The sequence below is a fragment of the Elephas maximus genome, chromosome 9, assembly GCF_024166365.1.
Source record: "Elephas maximus indicus isolate mEleMax1 chromosome 9, mEleMax1 primary haplotype, whole genome shotgun sequence".
Classification (NCBI taxonomy): Eukaryota; Metazoa; Chordata; class Mammalia; order Proboscidea; family Elephantidae; genus Elephas; species Elephas maximus.
Genome location: NC_064827.1, coordinates 44,203,718 through 44,219,475, shown reverse-complemented (window position 1 = coordinate 44,219,475; position 15,758 = coordinate 44,203,718). Strand labels below are relative to the sequence as shown.

General features: G+C 38.2%; 1 protein-coding gene across 1 annotated transcript in view; it reads right to left on the bottom strand.

Annotated features, from left to right (window-relative positions):
* Positions 1–15,758, bottom strand: part of LOC126082416 (phospholipid-transporting ATPase FetA-like) — a 130,068-nt gene that overhangs the window by 102,580 nt on the left and 11,730 nt on the right. Inside the window, exon 2 of the mRNA XM_049894946.1 lies at positions 10,069–10,110. Within this exon, the coding sequence (XP_049750903.1) occupies positions 10,069–10,096 (28 nt within the window). The 5' untranslated portion in view covers positions 10,097–10,110. The remainder of the gene's footprint in view (positions 1–10,068; positions 10,111–15,758) is intronic.

Below are 15,758 nucleotides of genomic sequence, written 5' to 3'. Positions count from 1 at the left end.
TATGGCTGCTAACCAAAAGGTTGGCAGTTCAAATCTACCAGGCACTCCTTGGAATCTCTATGGGGCAGTTCTACTCTGACCTATAGGGTTGCTATGAGTCGGAATTGACTCCACAGCAACAGTATGGCAGAACAGAATTGCCCCATAGGGTTCTCTAGGTTGTAATCTTTACAGGTGAAGATTGCCATGTCTTTCTCCTGGGGAGCCACTGGGTGGGTTTGAGTCATCAACCTTTTAGTTAGCAGCGAAGTGCTTAACTGCTGTACCGTGAAGAGTACTTCAGTAATATACTGATGTCATGTTCCCCAGAGGAAGTGGCATGGTTTAAGCAGGACTCTACGAGTTAATTCTGTTTCTTAGAGAATCATTTTTTATCTTAAATATTTTTATTTGAGTATGCTAAAATGTATACTTGTAGATAGCAGCTCAACTTCCAGGTAGGCCAGGTGTAGTTCAAAGACCTTAAATAGCCTCTCTACAGGGTCGCTATGGGCCAGAATTGTAATTGTGAATGTACCTAATCCTGGTATCTATCTACGTGGCCTTGGCAGAAATTCACAACAAAAGCTGGAACTATTGGAGAACCATTTGAAGATATTTTACCTCCTCATCTCAGACTCTTCTTTTCATTAAGAAACTAAGAGTTCATTAAGATAGTAATTAGTCTTTTCTTTCTTGTTCTCATGGTAATGATTGTTTTTTCTCCCATGACGCTCTTTGACAGCTTTGCAGTATGATGTAGTGTAGTTAAACCAGAAACCAAACTCGTTGCCATTGAGTTGATTCTAACTCATAGTAGTGTAGTTAGGCAAACCTAAATTTGGACTCTAGAGCTAACACTTATCCAGTGTGTGACCTTGGACTAATGAGATAATCTCTCCGAACTTGAGGTTTCTTATATGCAATATGAAGTTACCTTGGTTGCAAGGATTACATGAGATAAAGTATATCACACATGTTTTATTGTGCCTTGCACATAATAGTTGCTTTTCCCCCAAAGTACTGTTTTTATTCCCATTCTCTTCTCTGGGTGTATGCTTTCCCTGAGTGATGATCTCTTGCATCTTTAGCTATGATTCCTAAATCTCCATATCTAGTACCAAACTCATTCTGTTGGAGATTTCCTCTTAGGTACTTGCTAGCATCTCAAAATAAATGTGTTCCAAAACGACATTCCTCACCTTCTGTGATTTTAAAAACTACTGCTCTTTTGCCTTACTATTTTGTTACTTGTGCAAGAAATCCAAGAGTCACCTTTAATTCCTCCTCTGATCACCTGCCATGTTCTATACATTCTATCTGAGGGTCGCTTGAAGCTATTACCTCCTTACCATTCCCACCAGCATCAGCTTATACTCTTTATATGTTCCTTCTGGATTGAGTATCCTGTTATTTGCTTCCAAACCTTATAATGTATCCTCTGATGCCCTAAAGAACAACACTGATCATGTCTTCTTACCTACTAGCTCAGAAACCTTCAATGGCTCTCCACAGGCTACTGAATAAACTCCAGATATCACCACCCACACATTTACAGTGCTCTGATTTGAACCCAAACTACTCTTCAGTCTTTCTCTTCCACTACTTATCTTACTGGCCTACACGATTCCCAATGTATGACCCAAGCGTCTGTGCCACTGCTCCCATTGTCCCTTACAAGGGGAATGCCTTCCTCTATCTCAAAAGAATGAATACCAGCAGGAGATAAGTTTATTAAGAATAGCTGCCCAAGGAAAAGCTTTCTGAAAAAAAACTTTTCTGATCTGATGTCTCCTCCTGATAACTCCATCAAGACGATTGCTATGAAGAATACAAATACTTTATCTGGTGATATTTAAAATCAGCTCTGGGATCTGTACATCTGTTAATTGAAATCAATCCAAAGACACATTCCCCTTTGCTGCTCTACTCCATTAGATACAAATGTGGCATCCAGAAAATGGGGAGCTCTCTGACTAATATAATCCCAAATCCTAAACTGGGCCACACATGTCACCTCTCTGCTGGTGGCCTATGCTCCACTATTCTACTTCATAACAGAAGGCAGAACATTTCTAATTCACCAGGGCAACAAGCTGTGGGAGTTTAAGTCATTTCACCTTGAGATTCCCTGTTCCTGGGTGACCCCAGAAAACTCTGGTTTTGAGACCAAAATGAGAACATCCGTAGCTCACGGTGCTAACTGGAGCTGTCAAGTGGTTTTCTCATATCACTTAGGGACTGGGCCAAACCTACCTAAATTAAATGAAGCCCAAGTAAAAAGGATCACTTTCAGAATTGTCTTTCATTCCTACCAGGAATCTCTAGGCTGGGCATTATCCTGGATCTTGCATGGCCTTTCAGGGTCACTCTCATCCTGGGAATTGCAGAATTTCAAACCTACCCAGTGTTTAGCAACACTGGCAGCCTTCCTTAAATACGCTCAGTGAAGAAGCCACTGTCTCTCAAGACGGCATCTCCATTTTCAGACAGTTCTATTCATACATTTCTTTATTCAAACAAGTTCTTCTGACTCCTGTAATCCCTGGAGGTACGCAGGGGCCAACAACAGGGCCTGCCTAAGGTCTACCTTTATCTCTTCCTAGCTGGTGAGCAATGAAAGGAACAAGTACCCAGCACTTAAGCGTGCTTCTTTAGATAGTATCTTCCACCCATCATCACCTTCCATCATGTGGTAATGGATGTGGTCACTGGACTAGGTGCTATGCCCCAGGTCCTGAACCCTAAAGTGTGGCTGCCCTATCTGCCTACTACATGGGCAGCAGCCATTAAAATGAATTATAAACACTTCTCTCTCAGCACTTGTCTAAGACAGCTTAGCTTTGCTTCTTGCCTTAATTAATTATCAAATGTACTCCACTCCAATTTTATCTAACCTCATGCCCTTTTAGAAATTTCTCTTCCTCAGTTTATCTCTCAGGGATTTCCAATAACCCTCCTGACACTCCCCCTACATATTTCAACTCCAGTCCACCAAATTCAAATCAGTGCTAGCCCAACTGGTTGGGCCCAACCAGACAAATGCTGTCTAAAAGTATCAGTCAGTTCACTGAAGTTCTGACAATAGACTGAGTGGGTGGGCAAGACTATTCACTCTTGCAGGCCTCCTCAGCAACTCCAATCTTTAGAGGAACTTGTGACACTCCCTGAATTTCAGTAACTCCTGATGGACTTCTTCTGAGTCATTCTTAGCGGTCAGCTACATGACTGATCTCAAGAGGCTGTGTGGTACTTGATGGGGAGGCTACACCAACCAAAAAAGGCATAAACAGTAGAATTTGGGAACCAGATTTTAAACACACATACCTACACCCTTGAAAGGAAGTTAACAAAAATCAACATTAATAAATAAGTTTAACCATCTACAGAAATATCCTCTAAGTATACGCTGCCTAACAGATAATTTATGAAGGTGCTGATGAGATTAAAATACAGCCGAAATCTCAACATGAGGCTCAGAGTTCCTCTTTAAAATGGGAGGCAGGAAGTTAAGCTATAAGTAATCCAAGAGAAGCTCTAATCCTTAAAACTAATACGTTGGTCAAGAAAGAGTAAAGGACAGTTTCTATCTATGGCAAATACTGAACACAAACATTTATCACTGTCTCAACCATTGTCTGGGAAAAGTTTTATTGATTATAATGCCTATCAGAGTTATTTGGAAAGAAATATCCCTAGAACACAGAAGAATAGTATATCAGACTATCAGAACACCAGATCTTAATGTAAATACCACACACAAACATTCAGTTCTCTTTGCTGTAATTCTGGGATCTCTAATTTGGTGTCCTGAGTGGCGTTGGCCACTAGAAGGTGATGCTTTAGGCAAGTGACTGGTACTTAGACTTCCCATGGTAAACTCCTAAATTAACTGCTGTTGATAAATAATTTTTCTCAGAAAAGAAAGGAGTGAGTTGATCTTCTAGGACCGGGTCACCCCTAAGACAAGCTGCAAAATGGAAGTTCTGATTTGTAAACCTTGGATTGGCATTGGCCACTTCAAGATACAGATTTGACAGGCCTGCCTTAAGGTAGTGTGTTGTCTCATTCTCGCACCTATTTACAACAATACTGTATTTTGTAAAGTTCAACGAATAAGATATTCAAGAGATTTAAGATTTCAACTCAGCCCTGTTAAGCCTACTCTGAATATCGCTTTCCTCCTCTGTATATAAGAGGGTTAAAGAAGATAACCTCTACTGACCTTCCCAGTCTTAGAACTAGGTCATGATTCTAGAAATTACTAGAAATAATAACATTTCAGTAAGGTGTCTAGTTACACAATAAATTTACAACTGCCAGTGGCTTTCCTCGATACTGATAATAACCAATTAGAAAAAAAAATGTGAAAAATGCCATTTAAATGGCAACAAAATTTAAAATATCTAGGAATAAACATAATAATAAATGTACAGATCTATATAAAAAAGCTATGAAATTTTACTGAGGGCCATAGAAAAATACCTGAGTAAATAGAATCACCATGTTCCCAGATAGGGAAACTCCATATTGCAAAGATATAAACTAACTCCCAAAATCAATTTACAAATTTAATGTGATCACAATCAATGAAATTTTTAAACTCAAATAATTTAAAAATGTATATTTAAAGATATATGTAAAAGAATAGCTAGGAATTTTTTTTTTAATGAAGAATAATAGAGTAGGATATTCAGAAATCATCCTACCATACATTTAATATGTACCTTACAGTTACAGTAATCAAAACAGTTTGGTACTAGTGTCAGGATAGATAAATAAAATGGAATAGAAAGTACAGAAATAGACCCAAGAGAATAGAGGATATTAGCATATGAGAAAGCTGCCATTTCAAATTAGGGAAAAAGAATGTTAGTCATTAAAATGATATTAATAGGTTAATCATTTGAGAAAAATAAAGTTATGTACCTTATTTATAACTCATCCCAAAATAAATTCCAGATGAATGAAAAATTTAAATACAAAAAAAGAAATAAAGGTAGTACTAGAAGACAATAAAGACACTATTTAGATAAGTTAGAGGGAAATGGCTTCTCTAAATGTGACACCAAAAGCAAAAACCAAAAAGAATGTGATTGCTAAATTTAACTACATATGTTGCTAAAATTTAGGTATGGATAAAAAATAAAACACTACAAACTAAACTGAATCACAGACTAGAGGAGAAACTGTGATAATGTATAAAGTAAAGGGTTAATATCCTAAAAATATAAACAGCTCTTACAAATCAATTGGAAATAGCTTAATAGGAAAGTGGGCCAACTGTCAATTCACAAAAGAAGAAATGTAAGCTAGCTATATAAAAAAAGAAGTGATCAAAACATTCAAATTAATCAGCCAAGAGCTATCATTTTTTGGCCAGCAGCCTGACAAAGATAATTATTTTTGTATTTTATCTCCTCTATTTTTATCAGACTAATAAGTGGAACCACGTCTAATTTATTTCTATATCTGCTACAGCCCTAGCACAGGGGCTGGCTTCTAAATAGGGGATTAGTAAATAATATGAAGTTTGAATAAAGATAAGTTTATTAAGAATATCTGCCCAAGGAAAGGCTTTCTGGAAAAATGCTTTTCTGATCTGATATGATAATAAAAAAATGATAATACACACCACTGGCAAGGGTATGGGGAAAAGAATGATTCTCTTCATTCTAGCCACACTATGAATTGTTTTAAGCTTTCTGGGGTGCAGTTTATATTCAAAGATTTAAAACTATGCACAATCATTGACCTAGTGGCTTTTATGAATTTATCATAAGGAAATTGTCAGACAAGTACATAGCAATATGTATGAGTGAGTGTGTGTGTGTGTGTGTGTATAGAGGAACACTGGATCATTGGAACATGATAGTAAAACGTTGGAAATAATCTAAATATTCAACAACATGACAATGTATTAAATTCCATTTTATTGCTTTAAACCTGATAGGTTTCTCATTTTAATAGGAAGTTATTTAGTTCCCTACAGCAGTGACTAAGTGAGCACTTAGAAGCCCTTATTGTTATACATTTTTTTTTGCTACCTGCTCCATCTCTCTTCATTTCACCTCTCACAGATCCTCTTCATTCTTTATACAGAACACTAAGTAATGAGCTTCACATCTGATTATCAGGGATAGGCCAATCAAGCCTTTTTTGTTTTGTTTCTTAAACTCCTTTAAGTCTCTGAACCATGAATAAAGTACAGATACTAACCTTTTGATGACTTTGTTTTTCCTTAGCATAACAACTGTAAGAAGAAATGACAGAGAAGCTCACATTTGCCTTTGTTTAGCTTTTAATTTATAAAAATCATCTCATTAAGCCTGAGACATAGGAAAAGATAATTATTCCACTTACAGTTGAGAAAACTGAGGCTTAGAGAGGTGGTAAATGGAAAAAATCAAAACTGGAAATCATGTCTTTTAATTCTAAGTCCTGAAATCAGAAGGCTCATTCCCATTCTTTGGAGTAGCCAATTTCTTTACTTTAAACATAGGAGTTCTTTTTGCTCTGCTGAGTATCTCCAATTGAACTTTTTCAAGCAAATAAAGATCTAACCTCCTTGGCTACACTCTTGCCTGAGCCACCCCCAGGTTGTGCATTGCGTATCACATCTTCAGGAGTCACCAGGTCAATGATGTCCCTGGGGTTGCACAGTGTGGTGGCCCTGATACTGGCTTTCCAAATACCTACTATAAAGCCTAGACTAGAACCCTATGTTTAGTACTTGGTCATATGGTAGCACCATGGCAAACCCTCATTAGTCACGCTAATAGAGAGAACAGTGATGTGAAGAGTGGATCTGTGACTTTCTTAATAGCGATTTAGTTTTCCTATTTATGTTTGGGTTTGGCTAATGCTAAAAGTGTTTGAAATTCTCTAAGGACTTGTTGATTAACAATTAGAGGAAACAGACTACAGACAAGTGTCTATGAATGAAAAGCTTAGGCATTTTACTTATTTAGGCAACAGGAGGAATCTATTATAAGACTTAATAATAAAGAAGGTAACATTAATTCAGAGCTTACTATGCTGTATGCCCTGATATAGCTTTTTTCATTTAACCCTTGCGATAACCTTGTGAGATAGGTAGCACTGTATTATCGTCTATGTATTCAAGTGATGAAACTGAGACATAGGCTAAGTAACTTGAACAAAGGTCACTTGGCTAATATGCGGGAAAGCCAGGATTGGAAACAGACAGTCTTACTCCACAGCATGTATTTTTAACCAGTTTATGTTATGATTAATATAAAAAATATATATATATATACCAACAACAAGGGGATAACCAGGAGAAACAGGGGAAATATGGAGAGAAGAATTGGAAGTTTGGAAAAAAGAAAAAAAAAAAGGCAAATCTAGCCTTTATTTTCTTCATGACCTCTAGGGTGTTTTCTTTTTTAAAACAGTCTTTGTAACCTGAAGAGAAGGAGCCCTGGTAGTGTAGTGGTTAAGCACTCAGCTACTAACTGAAAGGTTGACGGTTCAAACCCACTAGTCGGTCTACAGGGGAAAGATGTGGCAGTCTGCTTCTATAAAGGTTTATAGCCTTGGAAACCCTATGCGGTAGTTCTGCTCTGTCCTACAAGCTCATTATGAGTTGGAATCAACTCAACAGCAGTGGATTTGGTTTGGGTCACCTGAAGATTATAAATTCTCCCATATTTTTAATATTTTTTAAGTTTTCTTTTTAACATTTAGTTTCATAGTATGCCTGAAATGTGTGTATGTATGTCATATAAAGTAGGAATCTAACTTAATTTTTTTCCCAAATGTAGAGCCAAGCATCCCAACATCGTTAATTTCAGCATGAAATGTTACCTTTACCTATACTGAATTTCCAAGTACACACTAGTCTCTTTTTAGACTCATAAAGAGTCTAATCAATCTTTCCATTGATCTATTTCTATTCCTACACCAATACTACACTGTTTTAATTATTATAGCTTTATAACATGTTTTGATATCTAGTAAGGCAAATCTTCTCCTTATTCTTTAAAAAATTTTTTTTGCTATTCTCTTACATTTTTTCTTTCAGATAAATAATGAAATCAACTTGTCCTGTTCCGAAAATGTCTGTGGGAATTTTTGGTTGGACTGCTGGAATTTGTAGGTTAATTTCAAGAGAATGGGTATATTTTCAACATCAAAATCTTCCATCATTTATTCTATAAATACATATTAAGCACCTATAAAGCACCTGCATTGTTCTGTCCCCAAGCTCAGAATGGCTTTTACTGAACAATGCTTTGGCACAATGCCAACAGCCTACATTGAAGGACATTAAAGGAAACATCCTCAGTCCTAAAAATGTGTTTAAGGAACTAACACAGACTTCCATAAAGACAAAGAAAGCAAGACAAAGATGGGCATAGATTTGCCTGGCTATCCCAAGACCTTAACTAGATGATATAGTCTGTGAAGGCAGAAATGCACTAGTTCATCATGAGGCAAGAACAGATTATGAACAAAGCCAAGGAAGATGAAATTCCCTGTGGAAGAACTGGAGTCAAACCATATGCCAGCACTAAAGGTTCTTCCTTCATAAACACGAGCATGGGATTTGGACAGCCACAATTGTAGACATTAATGGCAATATTTGGACATATGTACATAGCATCTTACATTGCATAGATAAGATTTCAAAAAATCAGTACAAACTACATAAGGCATCATGTGACATTTTTAACAGCTTTTCCTTCTCAGTACCAGGATGATTCTCTTTTGTATAATTCTCAAGCTCCTCTGGTTAGCTAAAATCCACCACTCTCCAAAGTTCAGCTTTTAGAATTATAATGACAAATGTAGTAGTTCAAGTGGAACTGATTTGTTTCACTAAAACAAAAATAACCTCCTCCCCAAACAACACGTGTGCACGTGCGTGTGCACGTGCGCACACATGCACTTTGGAAGTCTCATAGCTCTATCATTGCTTTTCAGATTCTTTAAAAGTATATCCACAAAGAACTAAGCAGAAGGTTTTCCCTCTGTCAGAGAGAATCACTCCCATACAACAATCGCTTGGTCTGAATGATATGGGGAGTTTAGTTGCAGACCTTGGTAGAAAGTTTAAATTTTCTCCAAAATAGCCCCAGCAGAAACTAGCTGATATTAATGAAACAAACTGTGATCCTCAGATGCAAACTGTAGGGCCTGGGATTAGAGAAATGGGGCTATTAAGTTAGATCCCTATAGAAAGGGAAACAAATTTAGTGAGACCCTTTTGATAGTCTTATCTTAAGCTCACATGGAAAATGGGGGGTGGATGTCAGGAGGGGAGGAATGTTGAAACTATGGTTCATCTAATTAAAGCACCAATAATCCCAACTAAATCAATAAACCCAGTGAAAGTCTCTGTTAAACCAAAACCAAAGCCGTTGCCACTGAGTCAATTCTGACTTACAGCCACCATACAGGATAGAGTAAAACAGCCCCACAGGGTTTCCAAGGAGTGCCTGGCGGATTCAAACTGCCAATCTTTTGGTTAGCTGCTGTACCTCTTAACCACTACACCACCAGGGTTTCTAAGTCTCTCTTGGGCTATGCTTATTTTCCCCTTGAAAGCTCGTAGATGAGAAACTCTCTCACTGTTAGCTTTTATAAGCAGAATTTTGGCTTTCTGTTTTAAAAAATACCTTCAAAATTAAATCACTTACCTGTCTGCTTCAAATCTTTAGGTAGAACATTCCTCTGATTGCCCCCTAAAAATAACACTTACACACTACGCACTATTCCTAAGGGTGAATTAATACCATCAGTGGTTATAGTCAAGGACTTTCTACAAGAACCTCAAGTTCAACTTTATGAGTTTTTTTCCTCCCACCCTTGCAGCAAAAATAATCTCAGGCCAGTTTAGAAAGAAATCAAGTCTGAGTTCCACACTGAAAACTTTCTTGGTGATCCAAAATTGTAGGCAGCTTCTTGGTGGGCTTCAGTTCAGTCCTTTAATGGGTGCTCTGAGAGCACAACCGGTCAATTTCATGGCTTTGTGGGTAGAACATGGCACAGCGTAGTACTAAGTAAATACCATTACTGATTGTTGAACTTGGGAATCTCAGCAGGTAAGAGCTGAGCACTTACCTGAAATAAAAGGTTTTATGTATTTCATCTCAGAAACACCACCTAAGAATAAAACAAAAGCTCCTTGTCAGTTAGTCCAAGCTCTGCTAATAAAATAACTACCATTTATCAAAATTTACTGTGTGCTTGCCTCTACCAGCCTGAGCCCAGAAGAACTAGATGGTGCCCAGCTACCACCAATAACCACTCTGACAGGGATCACAATAGAGGGTCCCGGACAGAGGAGGAGAAAAATATAGAACAAAATTCAAAAATTCACACGCTCAAAAAAGACCAGATTTAACTGGTCTGACAGAGACTGCAAGAACCCCTGAGACTATGGCCCCCGAACACACTTTTTTTTTTTTTAATAATTTTTATTGTGCTTTAAGTGAAAGTTTACAAATCAAGTCAGTCTCTCACACAAAAACCCATATACACCTTGCTACACACTCCCAATTACTCTCCCCCTAATGAGACAGCCCACTCTCTCCCTTCACTCTCTCTTTTTGTGTCCATTTCGCCAGCTTCTAACCCCCTCACCCTCTCATCTCCCCTCCAGGCAGGAGATGCCAACATAGTCTCAAGTGTCCACCTGATCCAAGAAGCTCACTCCTCACCAGCATCCCTCTCCAACCCATTGTCCAGTCCAATCCATGTCTGAAGAGTTGGCTCCGGGAATGGTTCCTGTCCTGGGCCAACAGAAGGTCTGGGGGCCATGACCACCTGGGTCCTTCTAGTCTCGGTCAGACCGTTAAGTCTGGTGTTATGAGAATTTGGGGTCTGCATTTTTTTTTTTTTATCCCACTGCTCTCCTGCTCCCTCAGGGGTTCTCTGTTGTGTTCCCTGTCAGGGCAGTCATCAGTTGTAGCTGGGCACCATCTAGTTCTTCTAGTCTCAGGATGATGTAGTCTCTGGTTCATGTGGCCCTTTATGTCTCTTGGGCTCGTAATCACATTGTGTCCTTGGTGTTCTTCATTCTCCTTTGATCCAGGTGAGTTGAGACTCATTGATGCATCTTAGATGGCTGCTTGCTAGCGTTTAAGACCCCAGACGCCACTCTTCAAAGTAGGATGCAGAATGTTTTCTTAATAGATTTTATTATGCCAATTGACTTAGATGTCCCCTGAAACCATGGTCCCCAGACCCCTGCCACACTGGCCTTCGAAGCATTCAGTTTATTCAGGAAATTTCTTTGCTTTTCGTTTAGTCCAATTGTGCTGACCTCTCCTGTATTGTGCTGTCTTTCCCTTCACCTAAAGTAGTTCTTATCTACTAGTGAATGCCCCTCTCCCACCCTCCCTCCCTCCCCCCTCGCGTAACCACAAAAGAATGTTTTCTTCTCAGTTTAAACTATTTCTCAAGGTCTTATAATAGTGGTCTTATACAATATTTGTCCTTTTGCAACTGACTAATTTCACTCAGCATAATGCCTTCCAGGTTCCTCCATGTTATGAAATGTTTCACAGATTCCTCAGTTTTCTTTATTGATGCGTAGTATTCCATTGTGTGAATATATCATAACTTATTTATCCATTCATCTGTTGATGGGCACCTAGGTTGATTCCATCTTTTTGCTACTGTAAACAGTGCTGCAATAAACATGGGTGTGCATGTATCTGTTCGTGTAAAGGCTCTTATTTCTCTAGGATATATTCCAAGGAGTAGGATCGCTGGATCGTATGGTAGTTCTATTTCCAGCTTTTTAAGGAAGTGCCAAATCGATTTTCAAAGTGGCTGTACCATTTGACATTCCCACCAGCAGTGTAGAAGTGTTGCAGTGTCTCCATAGCCTCTCCAACATTTATTATTTTGTGTTTTTTGGATTAATGCCAGCCTTGTTGAAATCTCATTGTAGTTTTGATCTGCATTTCTCTAATGGCTAATGATCATGAACATTTCCTCATATACCTGTTAGCTACCTGAATGTCTTCTTTAGTGAAGTGTCTATTCATATCCTTTGCCCATTTTTTAATTGGGTTATTTGTCTTTTTGCAGTTGAGTTTTCGCAGTATCATGGAGATTTTAGAGATCAGGCACTCATCAGAAATGTCATAGCTAAAAACTTTTTCCCAGTCTGTAGGTAGTCTTTTTACTCTTTTGCTGAAGTCTTTGGATGAGCATAGGTGTTTGATTTTTAGGAGCTCCCAGTTATCTAGTTTTTCTTCTACGTTCTTTATAATGTTTTCTATACTGTTTATGCCATGTATTAGGGCTCCTAACATTGTCCCTATTTTTTCTTCCATGATCTTTATCGTTTTAGATTTTATATTTAGGTCTTTGATCCATTTTGAGTTAGATTTTGTGCATGGAGTGAGGTATGGGTCTTGTTTCATTTTTTTGCAGATGGATATCCAGTTATGCCAGCACTATTTGTTACAAAGACTGTCTTTTCCCCATTTAACTGTTTTGGGGCCTTTGTCAAATATCAACTGCTCATATGTGGATGGATTTATGTCTGGATTCTCAATTCTGTTCCATTGCTCCATGTATCTGTTGTTGTACTAGTACCAGGCTGTTCTGGTACTGTGGTGGTATAATAGGTTCCAAAATCAGGTAAAGTAAGGCCTCCCACTTTTTTCTTCTTTTTCAGTAATGCCTTATTTATCCGGGGCCTCTTTCCCTTCCACGTGAAGTTGGTAATTTGTTTCTCCATCTCATTAAATAATGTCCTTGGGATTTGGATCAGAATTGCATTAAATGTATAGAACGCTTTTGGTAGAATAGACATTTTTATAATGTGAAGTCTTCCTATCCATGAGCAAGGTATGTTCTTCCACTTATGTAAGTCTCTTTTGGTTTCTTGCAGAAGTGTACTGTAGTTTTCTTTGTATAAGTCTTTTACATCTCTGGTAAGATTTATTCCTAAGTATTGTATCTTCTTGGGGGTACTATAAATGGTATTGATTTGGTGATTTCCTCTTCAATGTTCTTTTTGTTGGTGAAGAGGAATCCAACTGAGTTTTGTATGTTTATCTTGTATCCCAATACTCTGCTAAATTCTTCTATTAGTTTCAACAGTTTTCTGGAGGATTCCTTAGGGTTTTCTCTGTTATAAGATCATGACCCGGACACACTTTTAACTCACAACTGAAGCCACTTCTGAAGTTCACCCTTCAGCCAAAAATTAGATAGGTGTATAAAACAAACAGTAACACATGTGAGGAACGTGCTTTTTAGAGTTCAGTCATGTACATGAGACCAAAAGGGCAACACTTGCCCAAGTACAACGATGAGAAGGCAGGAAGGGTCAGGAAAAATGGATGGATGGAAACGGGGAATTGGGGTATGGAAGGGGAAAGTGTTGATATATGGAGGGGACTGCAAGCAATGTCAAACTGTTTGTGTATAAATTGTTGAATGAGTAACTAATTTGCTCTGTAAAGTTTCACCTAAAAGGCGCACACACATACAAAAAGTTCATCTTTAAAAAAAAAATTTACTGTGTGTATTACACTTTACTACGGGCTTTACATATATTATCTCTTTTAATTTTCACTCAAGCCTGGGTCTAGAGGGAGGATAATATTCATTTTTACAGATGAGAAACTGGAGTCTCAAATCTGTCATGGAAGAAATACAGCCAGAATGCTCCTTAGAAGTAAGGATGGCGAGTCTTCGTCTTACATACTTTGAACATGTTATCCGGAGGAACTGGTCCCTGGGGAAGGACGTTATGCTTCGTAAAGCAGAGGGTCATCAAAAAAGAGGAAGACTTTCAACAAGATGGATTGATGCAGTGGCTGCGACAATGGGTTCAAGCGTAACAACGATGACGAGGATGGTGCAGGACCCAACTGTGTTCCACTCTATTGTATATGGGTTGCTATGAGTTGGAACTGAGTCAACAGCACCTAACAACAACAACAAAAGGGTTAAGAGACTTGCTCAAGATTATACAATCAGAAAGTAGTAGAATCAGGATTCTGTTTGCCTCACTGATCTCAACCACTATTCTATATCATTTCTATTATAGACTTAGCCACAGATAAAGAGATGATTCTGAACTGGTTTTCTAGAACAGTAACTGAGAGCTGTGATCAAATATGAAGGTTCAGAAGGAGCAAAATTAAAAACCTTAAATGGTGAGATGCTCCTCTTGGTGGATCTGGCACTCAGCTCAAGTGGAAATCTGTCATTCTCGCATGCCCCCATATTTCACTATTCCTTAATTCTTTACTTTTTACCCAGAATCTCTTAAATCAGTGCCTCCCAAAAGTGTGGTACACAGACCACTTGTTTTAAAGACATGAAAAAGTCCTAGTGGAAAATACTGACACCTGGTCCCTACTCCAGATGTACTGAATCAGAATCCCTGGGGAGGGGTGCCAACAAGCAAACCGAGAGGTTCTTATTCCCACTAAATTTTAATGACTACTCACTGTTTTGGGGCAAAAGAGCTAGAGTAATCAGAAGAATACAATCAGAGTAATAATAATTAGTCTGTAATTGGATCAGGTTGGTATTAACAAAAACATAGGACAGAGATTTTGTGAGGGGCATAAGGTTATAACATTGTTTTGGAGCTGGAAAGGATCTTGGAAATCATCTATTCCAATGGCTTTGCAACAGTGCTCTGTGAAGCCTTAGGAGTTTTATAGTGGGAAATAAGAGGACTGGCGGTTGGAGTCGCACGTGAAAGCTGGACAATGAATAAAGAAGAATGAAGAAGAATTGATGCCTCTGAATTACGACTGTTGGCAAAGAATATTGAAGATAACAAGGACTGTCGGGAGAATGAACAAATCTGTCTTGGAAGTAGTAAAGCCAGAATGCTCCTTAGAAGCAAAGATGGCAAGACTTCATCTGACAAACTTTGGACATGTTATCAGGAGGGACCAGTCCCTGGAGAAGGATATTATGCTTAGTAAAGTAGGAGGTCAGCAAAAAAGAGGAAGACCCTCAACGAGATGGACTGACACAGTGGCTGCAACAATGCGCTCAAACCTAACAATTGTGAGGATGGTGCAGGACCAGGCGTGTTTCATTTTGTTGTACATAGGGTCGCTATGAGTCAGAACCAACTTAACAGCAACTAACAACAACAACAGTTGAAGCTTAAAGTCCTAAGAAAGCTATTGCAGAAGCTCTGCTGATATCTATTGTAACCTGAGCTTTTATGTAAGCTTTTATTTGAATAAATGGGTTTGCGGATTTAAAAACAAAACAAGACCTTGTCTGCATATGGGGAGTTTAAAAAAAAATCTGAAGGCCAGCCTGTAAAAAGCTCAATTAAATCAAATTTATGGGACTGGATTCCAGGTGTCAGTATTTTCTCAGTGCCAGATGATTCTAATGCATAGCCAAGGTTGAGAACCACTGCATCAATTTAATCCATACTTCCACACTTGAGACATAAGGAAATTAAGGCCCAAAGAATTTAAAGATCAGGACTAGAACCAGCATTTCTTGACTTCTAACCTATTATATTCTGTTATTCTCCCTCCAGAATCCACAAAGAACCAATTATTCCTCTAAGGAAGAGAGCATTTGAATAAAAATTATTATGCTACTTCATACTTACAGAGCACTCTGGATTGTTTAAGAGCACTTCATATATATTCTTTCTTTAGAGTCTTATTAAAGACACTGGGAAGTAGGCAGGGCAAAACTTATCAGATCTATTTTACAGATAAGGAAATCAGGGCTCAATTAAATTAGCTCACTGGCTTACAGGTAGGACCAGAATTAAAATATCTTCTAACTCCCAG